We start from the raw sequence: 14964 nt of genomic DNA, 5'->3' as shown, positions 1-14964 counted from the left end.
TTAGTAAATTCACCTTGCATTGTTGGTATGTTATCATTACACAAATTATCACACTATCTACATTTAAAAAATAAAAACAAAAATTAGAAGCATTCTTAACTAATGTGCTGTCTTCACTGTAGCTCACGCGCACACATTCAGTCACTCACACAGATCACACAGCGCACACACAGACATTCAGCAGTACAGAAACTTCTCAGAGCTGTCTCGCAATTTCATCAATAAAAGAGCTTCACCGCTGAAGAGCTACATTATCTTTCACAGCAAAGACTTGGTAACATAATTTCTGAAGCAATTAGAGCCACCGTTTTATTGTTAATAGAGAAACGCGACAAAAACGGAGGCAATTCTTAAATGCACCATCTCTCTCTGTGTCGCTCTCTCTTGTAAATGAACACTTAATGAATAACACTTTTCTAAGAATAGAATATCGAAGTGTAGATCGCTAAACTGCAAGCTAAGCAGTGTTTTCAGAAAGCCAGCGCTTTTATCCACAGCGGAGAGAGAGCGCAAGCACAGGGTTGCCAGGTTGACAAAAATAAGTAACACACTTATCAGATAATTCTATATTTCACAAGTTTGAAACTCTGTACATCTCTTTATATCAGGCAACCCCGGTTGGGTTCCTCTGCAGCCAGATTAAAACTAGTTGAAGCCTATATAATATACTCTATTCATTATTTTTTTTGTAGAAACCTTGCACTTTTCAATTCCATTTTAAATGCTGTTCTTGTATTCAAATAAACTGCTGCGCACGTGCTGAGATATCGATACTGAAACAGCTGTGTTGATACTCGTCAAACACCTGTCATTGTATTGCTGTATCAAACACAGCCTACTGCCTAGCATAGGAATGAAGCACTTTAAACACCTTAGCAACTGCATGACAACAGCCCGGCATCGCAGTGGCATGTTTTGCAAAGGCAAACACATATTTTAAGCTCTACACAGAGCTTTAAGCAAGGAATTTTATGAAATCTTGGTTTAAAACAACCCCACATCAATACACCGAACTGAAGAACTTATAATGTAACATCAAGAAGGTCTTTAATCTTCAAAGTTCAACTCAAGAGCCCTGTACAGCAAAATAATGGCTCTTGGCAAGCAGAGGGATTTGTGATCTAAACTGAACCGCTGAAGAGCCTTTTAAGAGTGTGTCAACAACTCCTTCACACTTTCTGTTCTGCATGCATTACATGAACAAGCGAGATATTGTAAACCAAAAACCTAAAATTATCTCTGACATGCCAGCGTTTCTTCCTCACTGCTTAATGAATAGCAGCTACAGGAAGTAATTAACTGCAGTCAAATAGTGAGCAAGAGTCTTTCATCATTCAAGGAAAACATGCATCTAGTTTAAATGGTGCCTTGTCCTAAAAATACAGTTAGGTTAGTGTATCACAGTTACTAATTATTACTATATTGCTGTTGCTCATAGTCTGTGATTTATTCCTTTATAAACTATTAGATCAAGACCTGCTTTTTACTGTGAGAACAATATCAATATTAGATAAAATTTGATGCCTTTTAATTTAAGAAATTCAGCAATTACCCCTAAAAATCTACTGTGCTGGCAGCTCTGGCATCAGATTTAAATGCCATAATATTTTAATATTCCAAAATACTTGATAAAATACTATGGTATTCCTATGATACACTACTGTGCAAAAGTTTAAGGTCAGTTTTCATTGCTTATTTATGTCTCTTCTGCTCATCAAGGCTGCATTTATTTGATTAAAAATACAGTAAGAACAGCAAAATTGTGAAATATTATTACAATTTAAAAGAACTGTTTTCTGTTTTAATATGCATTAAAATCTAATTTATTGCTGTGATATAAATCTGAATTTTCAGCATCATTACTCCAGTCTTCAGCATCACATCATCCTTCAAAAATCATTCTAATATGCTGATTTGCTACTAATTTATTTTCAGTGTTGAAAACAGCTGTGCTGCTTAATGTTTTGTGGAATCCATGATGTAATTTTTTCAGAATTCTTTGAGGAAAAAAGTTTGCTGTTTAAGTTTGAAGTTTAAGTTTGCTGACCTCATACTTTTGAATGATAATGTATTTGTTCATGAAGATTAAATAAAAAAAATAAGTAATTTCTCCCATTCATCAACCAGTTTAGTTCGCAGTCGGTCTCACACACTTATCTTCACCAACTCACAATGAAGCAGATTCATACTTAAACATATTTTCCTGCAGACACTCAGGCTCACAGCTTTGAAGGAAGATGTCCCGTCACACACACACACACACACACACACACACACACACACACACACACACACACACACACACATTCCTGTGTGCATTCCACTGCACATCTGCTTGTCTGTCACTTTTATTAGTGTATTCATTGGCCTGTTTCTGTTGAGTTGGCTCAGAGTTAAACTATTGTTTCCCTTTCTGAGTAGGAGTACAAAATAATGCATGCATATAAACACACACATGCTTGCCTCAGTACACACACATTTATTCATGAATTATTTATGTTGCATTTATTTATTGTACTATAAATTACCATAACAGGTATTATAGATGTATTTGGTACTGAATGAGTACCATGCTTCATATTCGCAAAGTACTCTAAAGAGTACCACGTTAGTAGTATAGGACTTTTTTAAAAGAATATTCATATCCGTAGCTCTCCAAAGGTCGGAAAACACCATATTGCTCAATTCTGTCTCATTTGTCTCTGGGAGTTTGAGTTCCTTTCCTGAAGCTGTCAAGCCTGGACCAACAGGTCATTTCTGGAAAAGCCATGCAATGCTGAAAGCTGGAATAATCCCGAGCGGAATATAGTCCGTGTTGTGTTATCAGGAAGGGAATGCTGAGGAAAAAGAAATGTGGGAGTCGTGTTATTTCCTGGAATACAGTGTAGCGCTGCGGATCGTGTACACTGGGTCTGGGTGGGAATATGCTGGATGTTGAGAGCTCAGGGAAGCAAGAACCCAAAACACGTTTGGCATCCAGGGCTGCGGTGCCAGGATGTTCCTCCTCTCCATTTCAAGATCCTTAAATGGGGCTGAGGAGATCCTGGACTGTGTCAGAACATGTCAGGACATCCTTTGATGTGTAAACAACTCCAGCGGGTCGCTTCTAGCCGCTCTCCTGTAATTTTTCATCTTAACCTTCAACCGCCATCATGTCGCCTCTTTTGATATTTCTTATGCACGTATGATCACCAAGGCTGCATTTTTTGATAAAAAATAAAGTAAAAACAGTAAAATGCCATATTTTTATATAAGAAATATATTTAAAATAAATGTTTTATATATATAATGTTTATAATATATGCATAGTGAAGAAGATGTCTCTCATACTCACCAATGCTGCATTATTTTAATTAATAATACAATAAAAAACTGAATATTGTGAACTATTATACAATTTAAACAGTTTTCTATTAAAAATATCACTTAAATATCTTGAAATGTCATTTATTCCTGTTATGGCGAAAGCTGAATTTTCAGCCGGCAGTAGAAAAGCTGAAAATAAACGTAAAAGGATCCACAATGGCTTAAATATAACAGATTTTAACAAATCTTCAACTCGGTAACCTTGGTGCATGAATTATAAACAGAAAAAAATAGATATTTATTTCACTTTTATCATATTTTTTGACATTGGATTTAAAATAACTATAGTGTAATAATATACATTTTTTTAAAATCCAATTTATTCCAGTGAAGCAAAGCATCATTACTCCAGTCTTCAGTGTCACATGATTCTTCAGAAATCATTCTAATATGCTGATTTGCTGTTCTAGAAACATTTCTGATTATTAGGCCTCTTTTGATCTAATTTCTTATTCTGTTTTTCCGTTTCTTCCTCTTGCATAACACACCAGCTCAGAGGTACATATTGTTCCTCACCGGCTGAAGTCATTCATGAGTCATTTTCGCCGCTGCTGATTGGTCTTCTGTAGAAAGCCTTTTTGTTGGGTGACTTTTGTGTCAGAATAACGGTGACAAAGCAGTCACAATTCACAGAAATACAATAGTAAGTGTGCTTTGGGGCATCAAAAGGGCATGAGTCACAGTTTCTGAAGCACTTCAGATCTTGTGGGAAACACAGCTATTTTTGGGAGTCTTTGTTGGAAATAAGAGGGAAAAAGTTGGGAAATTCTGAAAACTCTATGGATGAAGTGCACTTTTAACTCCTCGGATGAGAAATCTGTCAAGCGCTCTGGGCAGTGAGCCAGCATGACTGACATCAGTGCTGTGAGAGCCCAGATATGCACCAGCATACATGCACACGGCGGCTTTGTGATTTTTCTGTCTGCTCTGTGTGAGGGTGATGCAGTCCGTCCCATTGAGTCACTGGTACCATGCAAATATTCTTAAAGCAGCATGCAAAAGTTATGGAAATCAGTCCGACTTTATATCACTGTGGAATGTGCCGTAAGGGAAACGCTGGAACATGTGCTGGCACTGATACACACATCTCTCCCTCTCTCTCCATTCTGTATATTCACCTGCTTTCTTCTACTTTCTCCACCAATGGAAATCACTTGCCCTTTAAGCAGCATGAATTATTCAATCGAAATAATGTAGGGTGACTGGGGCTAGTTGTCACATGGGGAAGATATTACAATCTCACTAACTATAATGATATTTTGATGAATTTTCATTAATATTAAAATTAATTATTTTTATGATCATTTACAATGTGAACCCCAAATTTCTATTCTATTATTTATTCTATTATATGTGTATCTGTATCACATCATCACGCTTGCATTGATGACACAAAAGCATAAATACCAAAAAAATATGTAATGAGAATTATATTAAATCGCAAGACACTTATATAAAAAAGTATACAAAACTAAAAAATAAAATATCTCGTTATGGTAATGAGAATTTTGTGTGAAAATAAAAATAATGTCACAATGCAAATAATGACAAGAAAGTGACAGTAAAGACATTTATAATCAGTCCCTCCCGGATTTGTGGAACTTTTTTCTGATTTTTTGCGGCCTAAAATGACTGATTTTGCTGTGGCTTTTATCAAAATTTGCAGCAATACTTGCAGCCTTTCTTTCTTTCTTTTGTTTTTTTGTTTTTTTTTTTGCAGTGAAAATATACCACAGATAACATTCTTCTAACACTGTTGGGACTTTTCTGACTTCAAAAAACATTGTAGGGCTCCAGAATAGCGTTTGAGGACACCAGCACCAGTGCCATTAAGTTCTACAGAAGGTGTCTCCAGCACCTGACAGTAAAGCACTCTCCCTAATCACACATGTACATCTCAGAGACGTCTATTAATGACTGCATTTACATATGCAAGATGTATTTTTAAGAGTGCTTGTTCATCTGCAGTACGTCTCTAAGATGTTTCCTGTCAGATGTCAAATAGACATTTATTAGAATTCATGTAAAACTGCTTCTGAGAAGTTTATCAGAGTACACAGCAGATGATTCCCAGATCTTTAGCAGACGTCTTACAGATGTACTTGTGCTGTCTGGGTAGTTGAGATACAGATAAAATTAAGTTTTCTGTCCTTCATAATGTCTAAATATAATTTAATAAATACAAAAAAATGGCATATAAGTACTTCTCTGCAGCTTTCTACTAGAGGTAATTTAATATCTTTTTTTTATTTTTAAATAAGTCTTTGCTTTCCTACATTATCAAACTTTTAGTTTTTTACATGGGGGCAACCTATGAAGGATGAACAAATATCGTCACAGTAAAAGTATCTTACAAATTCGGTAATACTTAAAGCTTTGAAGTGGGAAAAGTTGTGTGAAGAACTGAAAATCATTTGAAAACATTAGAGCATTTCTGCCACAAGTTGTTCCTGTAGTTTTACTGTTAAATCCATGGTGAATAGTGGTGATTTGTGTTTATTGAACTGTTTTTCCTGGTCTCCACATCAGTGGTATTTGATCTGATATCTGTAGCTTTAACAGAATTATGTGCTGAATCTGAATGCGTTTCACAAGATTTCACAGAGATGTTATTGATTCTGTGTGGAATTTGACTGCTTTCTTCACACTGTATCTCCCAGCGCAGTGTATAACGGTATCGGTTGATCGGGTTCAGCCCGCGGCTCCGGCTCGAGCAGATGAACGGTCTGCGCTTTCAGTTCATTTATCCAATGTAGCTCTTGTACATCGGTCATGATGAGAACACGAGGCTGTTCAACCAGTTTTTGGATCTGAGAAACAACCTTTCTTTGACTGCATGCACGTTGCGATGATGTCACGGGACACATCTAAACCCAAAATCTGCGAGTTTGCTTGATTTTGCAATAAATTCAGCAATCGCAAAATCCAAGAGGGACAGTATAATATTACAAAAGATTCTATATCAGATAAATGCTTCAGATAAATGTTTTCAGTATTGATGATAATCAGAAGTGTTTCTTAAGCAGCAAATCATCATATCAGAATGATTTCTGAAGATCATGTGACACTGAAGACTGGAGTAATGATGCTGAAAATACAGCTTTGATCACAGGAATAAATCACATGTTAAAATATATTTAAACAGCTATTTTAAATTGTAATAATATTTCACAATGTTTACTGTATTTCCAAATGATTCTTTTTGAATGGCAGTGTAGTTTCATATTTTTATTCTCCTGTTTCTGAAGGTCTTGCCTCATAATAATCACTTTAAATTTCCTTGTGTCTCTGTCCAGAAGACTCAGTGTCGTCTCCCACGGGCCCCGCCCCCATGGACCTGCGTGTAGGTGAGCGTCTGGTGCGTCCAGGTTCGGACACGGCCTTCCTGTCTCCTCTGCACCCCCCTCTGCTGATCGGCCCCTTCAATCCACAGCACTGTTCCCAGTACAGCCAGCAGCAGCTGCAGCGCATACAGGTGACACTCATCATTGTGAAATATCACAGACAGATCTCCACATCACAGAGTCATACCACTGCAATACGACGATCAGTCTGTGCAAGGAACTGAACAGTATTTACAACATTAATACCTGTAATCCAGATCCTCCGGAAAATGGGGAAGTGTGATTCTTTTCTGCTAACAGACAGCTCATTTCAATTTTAGCCATTTTAAGCTTAGGCTTCATTTATTTGACTGATGATTATCAAAAACCCTTGGTTTTACACCTGTGTACAGTGGTGCATTAAATGTATCAAAAGCGACATTAAAATTCAGTTTCGTATAAATGCATGCCAAAAAGAAATCTTACCGGCCCCAAACTTTTAAACAGTAGTGTATGCAAGTCCTGTCAAAGATGCTTATATCTTTTTTAATATGCATATGACAGTTGCTCTGTAAATGATGTGCTCTTGTACAGATGTCTTGCACCTTTTCAGAAAACAGAAAATGACGAAGGTCTATATAAATCATACCTGACACTATTTGACAATTCATGAACAACTAGGCACTTAATGTACATGAGAAGCCAATTATGACTGATGACTCCTCTTTTTGTAGCCTTATAACATGGAGCAGCATCTACGAGACCAGGAACTAGCGAAAAAACAGCTACAGCAACTTAAAAACAAGGACAAGAGTCAACAGAGTGAGTGACACAATAACCCTTACATAACTGCTGTTCACAGACTTACTATGTACTTACTTAACAAATATGGAATGAATGTCTAAAAGAATGTCGACGCCTAGTCACCAAACATATTGTGCTAGATTAACGTTACTTTGATTGGCATGACAGAAATGAGATTCTGAGTTTCATGACTGAGATGCCTTTCAAATGCAGCACTTGGATGACTGATCGCTCAAATGTCACTAATATGCAACCTTTGTCCTAAGAAAGAGATTTGTCATTGTAGTTTGTCACACTTCTTCAACTAAGAAGAATACCACCGGTGCAGTGCACAAGTAGGTTGTGCTGTGGAGGCTGAACAAGCAAGTACATTGAAGAGATAAAGGCTTTTAAATTGTGCCAGTGCCCTCTTTAATAGTAGTTCAACTGAAACAGGGCCACGGCTGCCTCAGGAAATAGCTCTGAGAGTAAAAACAAAACTTTGTGGTTGAAAACACATGGGAGGAGTCTGTACTGAACATGGGAACCCTGTTGTTCTATAAATGGTATTTACTGTCTCACAGACACTAGTGACCTGCCAGTTACAGCAATTACAGATCGTACCGTGCTTTTTGTAGACAAACGTGAATGGATGGATGGTAATACCATAGTACTTTGATGTAGCTCGTGGCACTCAATAACAGTTATCTGCATGTATTCACCTGTTACTCCAAGTTACGTAAAAGATTGCCATGACATTTCTATGATATATAACCAAAACAAACCTTGGTGCAATGTCCAAAACATAGATGGATAGATGAGAGGAACAGATGAGAGGCATTAGGGGTTTTGCACTTTTGCCCTCTGTGTGTCTATAGCAGCACTGTGTGTCTATAGCAGCACTGTGTGTGTGTGTGTGTGTGTGTGTGTGTGTGTGTGTGTGTGTGTGTGTGTGTGTGTGTGTGTGTGTGCGCGTGTGTGTGTGAGCGTCTCCAGAGCTGTGTCATGCTGCAGCGCTTGGTCACACTTGCAAAACATTAATACCACTTTTGTTGTTGTTTATTTTTCATTGAACGAGGGCAGTAATTAGCCTTTTGAACAGTTACAGTTAAACACCATCTGGAGTCTGAAACCAACTACCACCAGCTTTGCCATTAGATAAACTGTGCATTACACAGATATTGATTTGTTGTAACACTCAGTGCTCTTCTAGTAAAAAAAAAAAAAGTCTAATCAAATGTGTTATTCTGCATATACTGCAGTCAGTCTTAATCAGAAGTGTGTAGGGGATCCTCAAGTGATAATTGACTGCAGCTAAAGTCTTTTATGCCAGCTGATTCAGTGATTGTTGTGAGAGAATGCACCTGCAGAGAGGTAAAATTAATCGCTCAGCGTAAACAGTAACCGAGTCAATATTGACCATACTGGTTAGAGCCAGCATGACGTAGCCGCCACATAATGGCCGCTCTGGAAGGACAGGGAGGCACTGAGTCAACATGCAGTTTCCTTCCCTCGACCTCACTGCAACCTCGGCCCGCACAGCTCCACAATAGAGCTCAACCACACTCACAGTGCAGGCCCTCGATAGAAACATCGCTGACATTTCTCTGTGGGAGAAGAGTGACATTTTAAACCTTTTCTGGGTCAGTGACTAGAAATATCCGTTTCGCCTTGTTTAAACATTTTTTTTAAATAAAATAAAATATAAATTAAACTAAAAATGACATAACAAATAAAATAACATGAAATAAAGATTATTCTTTATTAATATTAATAAAGAAATAATTAATGTAATTAATTATTTTAAAATATTAAAAAGATCTCTAAATTCACCTTAGTTTAGATACTTAAAATAGCCTAGTCGAGGCCAACTAAACTAAACTCAATAAAACTAAATAAAATAAAAGATACATAGATATATAAAATAATATGAAATAAAATATTAAATAATATATTAAAAAATAATACTAATATAAGATAAAGAATAAAACAAATAAATACAATTTATGTTAATTAAGAAATAATTAAAATTAAATGAATGAATTAAAAATAATTTGTATACCGGAGACTCCATTGGCTTGAGGTATTGATTGAGGACTATACTGTCTAAAAATTTCAAATTAAATTAGATTTTAATAATAACATTTAAAATAGATGTAAATATATAAATGCCTGCCAAATGTCTAAGAATATTTTTGTTTGCTTTTTGCTTTTGTTTAGTTTTTTTAGCTTAGTTTAATTTTGTCGTCTCATTGGCTGCTTGTTTTGATTGACAGGTGCTGTGGCCAGTGCGTTGGTGAAGCAGAAGCTGGCGCAGGTGATTCTGAAGAAGCAGAAGGCGGTGCTGGAGAGGACCAGCTCCAACCCTCTGAGCAGCCCGTCCGTCGCCTACCGGTTAGAAACAGCTCTCATTACCGCACACAGCTGTTCAAGTGCACACGTGCACAGACTCATGCGCTTTTCCTCCGATTTTAAAATAAAGGTCTTCTGTGTTTCCTCAGGGAGCTGGTTCCAGATCCCAGCTCTTCTGTACAGCCGCTCCTGTCCTCCACAAATCCATCTCTCAGCGAAGGGCCCGACGATCCACCCCTGAGACGAGCAAGTATGTCACCGTCACACATGCATGTTAACAACATCACATGACAGTTAATCAATCATCTAAAAATACAGATCAGCTGAGAGCGGTGAGAGGCAGGGCCTGTGCTTCAGCAGGTGTGCTGTGTGGAAGTGTTCCAGCGCCGCTGCCCCGTTCTGACGTACTCCCAGCGCCTCGCTCTTCCTCCAGGCAGCAGTCTGTTAACAAGCCCTTGCGTAACTTCTCATTTACCTCTGAAAGACACTCCCCTGTCAGCCCCACGGGCAGAACACCGCGGCTCATTATGTCATAATAACGCTGACTGGACGTCCAGTTACTCACATGAAGCCGCAGAGGTTAAAAGTCTTTGTTCTGCTTTTGTAGTCCTAATTTTCGCTATAATTATTGCTCATATTTTCATGGGTTAAGGATTTGCTCTGTGAAACTGTAAAGGTCTGTTCACTCAACACAAATGTATGATTTTCACATTCGATCAGACCAAAGCAGACAGACTGAATGAAAATGCAAATTCACTCTCTGACAGTAGGCGAAATAAGGAAATTAATAAAATAATAAATTATTACTAAAAGAAACTGCAGACAGACTAAATGAAAGTGGACTTTAGGTGAAATAAAATAAAATGATAATATTAATAAACAAATGAATAAAATAAAGAGATAAAAAATGAATAAAATAAATATTAGTAAAATAAATGGTAGACTGACTGAATGAAAATGCAATTGTACTCTCTGGCAGTAGATTAAATAAAGAAGTTAATAAAATAATACAAATATTTATTAATAAACTATACAGCAGACAGACTGACTGAAAATGCAAATTCACTCTCTGGCAGAAGGTGAAAAAGAAATAAAAAAGAATAAAAGAAAATAAAATTAATATTATTAAAATAAAATGAAAATGCAGACTTGCTCTCTAACAGTAGGGGGGAAATAAATAAAAAAATAAAATTAATAATAAAATTAATATTATTAAAATAAAATGAAAATGCAGATTTACTCATACAAAAATAAAAAAAAAAATAAAAAAGAATAAAATAATAAAATTAATATTATTAAAATAAAATGAAAATGCAGATTTACTCTGACAGTAGGTGAAAAAGAAATAAAAAAATACTAAAATAAAAAGAATAAAATTTATATTGCTGAAATGAAAATGCAGATTCACTCTCTGACAGTAGGTGAAAAAGAAATAAAAAAAGAATAAAATAATAAAATTTATATTGTTAAAATGAAATGAAAATGCAGATTCACTCTCTGACAGTAGGTGGCACTTACAGAAAAAGCAGCAAAAATAACACAAAAGGGAGTCACAGAAAAGAAGTCAAACAGTTTTCAAACAGCAATTCAGTTTTTTTATTTTTATTTTTTATTTTTTTTTATTTATGATACAACACCAAAATACAACAGTACTTCCTCTGTTATTTATTGTCACGTAGGGACCAGAATATGATTCTGACAATGGCAATAAGCAATCACCAGAAAGGGTTCAGCTGTAACTCTAGCGGAGAACGTGTTGCAGTAGAACCAGTTTTCAAGTAGTCCTTGAGAGAGTTCCCAAATACTTGACCTGTCCACTTCATATCAGTTCAGCGCCGTCTGTCAGGATCACATCGTGCTCGATGGTCAAATGAGGAAACCTTTAACACGAGTCATTTACTGGTAACGATGAGTAAGTACAGCTGTTTTCAGCACGTCCTCTGCCAGAACTAGTGTTTTTACACTGACAAAAACAATTACTAGGAAGAGATTTCAGGAGCTTACACTCAGAGCTGCAACCGTGTGATCAAACAGAGAGGAAGTAGATGCTGTGCTCTGCAAAACTACATCTAAAGCAACTGTTCGGTGGGTTAAATGAATAAGAAGTCGACTAGTTGATCTTAAAGGGATAGTTCACTCAAAAATGAAATTTCTCACCCTCGTCTTCTAAAGGAAATTTTATTTTAATGAAATCTGAGAGATTTCTGTCAGTTGAAATCAAGACAATTAAAAAGAAATCCCACCTAAACCGAGACGCTTCAAAAGGTTTGTAAAGACATTGTGAAAGTAATCCTTATGAATAAAACAGGTTTAAGTATTCTGAAGAAACGTGATCACTGTATATGATGAACAAATTTAATTTAGGCTTTTATTCACATTGATCAAAACATGCATAGAACTCAATAAACTTAATTATTTGACCCGTGAGAGCAAACCTCATTGGTTCTCACATTTTAAGCAAACACATAGAAAGTCCTTATACATTTAAATATACTATATATATATATATGCACACAGATATATATTGTTGATGTACTTAGCTGTTTTGTGTGACTGCATTATTTATGTGCACTTAGATCTCAGGTGCTGACATGCAGTTATTGTCTGTGAACATGCTGGTTGTTTGTTGTGGTTATGTAGATTTTATTGATGGTACTCTATATTTTCATTGATACGCTGGGTTGTTATTTGTCATCACGAGTCGCTACTTTTTAAAGAGCGCAGTGATGACCGGTCAACCTCAACATACGCTACAACTGAGTCTGCAGAAGTGCAGCAAGTGATCTAGAACGACCCAAACTGACTGAAAGCTCCTGTTGTTGTGTTGTTCTTGTTGCAGCCTCGGAGCCCAACCTGAAGGTGAAGCACAAGTTAAAGAAGCACCTGAACACACGTAAGAGCCCGCTGACCCGCAAAGAGAGCGCGCCGCCCGCCGTCAAGCACCGCGCCCCTGATACACTGGGTGACTACAACACACTACCTCTGCTACCTCTACGATCTGTTGTTATTATCAGATGCAGTCATGCTGTATAAATGACTGGATACTTATTTAGCTTGTTTTGTGTGTGTGAAAATGAAATGTCGTTTAGGTGTATTTTATAATTAACAAAACTAAATGTTCTCGTGTAGACCTCCTGTCAGCTAAAGTAACATTGTTATTGTACATGTGAGCACCAGCATGCGATTTTAAGGCATAGTCGTTTAAAGGAATCCCAAACCCGTAAGACTTTCATTCATCTTCAGAACTCATATAAAGATATTTGAATGAAATCTAAAAGATTTCTGTCCCTTTATTGATTGTCTACGCAACTACCACTTCGATGATTCACGAAGAGATCGTAAAACGAATCCATATGAATAGAGATGATTTCTGAAGAGATGATTTCTTTAAATGATGAACAGATTTAATAAAGATTGATCAACACGCATCAGTTATCGGGTTCATTCTGGTGTGTTACGGAGCAGGTTTGAGCTTCTGTAAGAGCCGGTGAGATTTGTTCTCGTGCGTCAAGCAGGTACGGTTGAGCTTCTGTTTATGTCTGAATACATAAATAAAAGCCTAGATTAAATCTGTTCATCATATAAAGCGATCGCGTTTCTTCAGAAAATGTGGACTTAACCGCTCGATTCGTATGGATTTGTTTCACCATCTGTTTATGAACTTTTTGTGTTGAAGTATTAGTTGTGTAGACCGTCAAAAGAGGGACGGAAATCTCTCAGATTTGATTTAAATATCTTCATTTGTGCTCCGAAGGTGAACTGTCCCTTTAATGCATTGATGTGCCGCACATGTTTGATCTGACAGATGTGTGTGTGTTTCTCTCAGATTCGTCCCCCAGCAGCAGCAGCACTCCAGTGTCCGGCTGCAGCTCTCCAAACGACAGTCTGCCCAATGAGAACGGAGTGCTGCCCGCCGCCAGCCTGTCCCACGAGGTAACAGTCCACCCCTCAGCCCGGTCTCTAAGGTGTATCTTGGCTTCCTTATAACGGGAAGTTCTGGTAATGCAATTATAAATCCTAACAATTATGGAAAATGGCTCATTATGTACTGTAATGAAGCATTCGGTGCAGTTTAAATGAGTTTAGCTTCTCCCTTTTTGTTGTGGAGAGGAGAAACTGAACACACACAGTTCTTTAATATTCCTCTGGTGGGTGTTGTTTGCTGAGAAAGCGGAGCTTGTTTCAGGAGGTTCCTGCTTCGCACCGCCCTTGGGCATAATGACATGTTTTAAACAAAGACACAGGAGAAGGACAGCTGCAGGCAGCTGCCAGGACACCCAATCTCCTGTTTCCATCCCAAGCCTCCTCATCGCTTTATTACTCCACACTCCTTCAGTTTTGGGCTTGCATAAATGCACAGCTCTCTGATGGGCACACACAGGAGCCTCGTCCACTCGCACGCAACAGTTGATCACAGAGGTTTTTTACAACTTTTTTATTAAGGGTCAATATTTTCCCCACTTTTATGACGGTATTTTTTCTTTCAAAATCCATAGTCTTACAAAATATCATTATTATTTCAGCTACATCAATTAATAGAATTAAATTCTTGGTAACACCTTAGCTTTGGGACCAGTTCTCAATATTAACTAGTCGCTTACTGGTGTGCATATTACTAGCATATTGGCTGTTTATTATTACTTATAAAGCTCATATTAATGCGTTATTCTGCATGACCATATTCTACATCCATTAATCCGACCCAACACCTAAACTTAACAACTACCTTACTAATATTAATAAGCAGCAAATTAGGAGTTTATTGAGGCAAAAGTCGTAGTTAATCATTAGTTAATAGTGAGAGCTGGTCCCCAAACTACAGTGTGAACAAATTTTATTGCTGATTATTATAAAAACACATCAACATTAAATATAAAGGAAGCTGTAAGTTATATGCAAGACGAATGCTTTGCTGAAATAAAAGATATAATAAAATAAATACATAAGAATGCATGTTATAAAGATATAAATAAATAAAAAATAGATATATTCTACAAATCTCTACTGTCTACTTTCATGATAGATTTTAGTGTAAACACCGGTCCAAGTCTTTGAGTTCACAATCAGTGTGTTCAGAGCTGATTTTAGGTGCTTTTCTTTTTAAAACCATTTCATATTAGCAACTTTTGCCCAAAACTAG

General features: G+C 36.9%; 1 protein-coding gene across 8 annotated transcripts in view; it reads left to right on the top strand.

Annotated features, from left to right (window-relative positions):
* LOC109061808 (histone deacetylase 7-like) overlaps positions 1–14964 on the top strand; it is an 89102-nt gene that overhangs the window by 46827 nt on the left and 27311 nt on the right. For 5 of the 8 annotated variants that reach the window (XM_042712627.1, XM_042712626.1, XM_042712630.1 and 2 more), the window contains 6 exons: positions 6663–6841; positions 7424–7511; positions 9749–9866; positions 9974–10074; positions 12664–12786; positions 13651–13757. In XM_042712627.1, the coding sequence (XP_042568561.1) occupies positions 6663–6841; positions 7424–7511; positions 9749–9866; positions 9974–10074; positions 12664–12786; positions 13651–13757 (716 nt within the window). The remainder of the gene's footprint in view (positions 1–6662; positions 6842–7423; positions 7512–9748; positions 9867–9973; positions 10075–12663; positions 12787–13650; positions 13758–14964) is intronic. The other 3 variants (XM_042712632.1, XM_042712629.1, XM_042712634.1) reach the window with 1 other exon arrangement.

The sequence above is a fragment of the Cyprinus carpio genome, chromosome A23, assembly GCF_018340385.1.
Source record: "Cyprinus carpio isolate SPL01 chromosome A23, ASM1834038v1, whole genome shotgun sequence".
NCBI lineage: Eukaryota > Metazoa > Chordata > Actinopteri > Cypriniformes > Cyprinidae > Cyprinus > Cyprinus carpio.
This window is presented reverse-complemented; position numbering and strand designations above follow the sequence as displayed.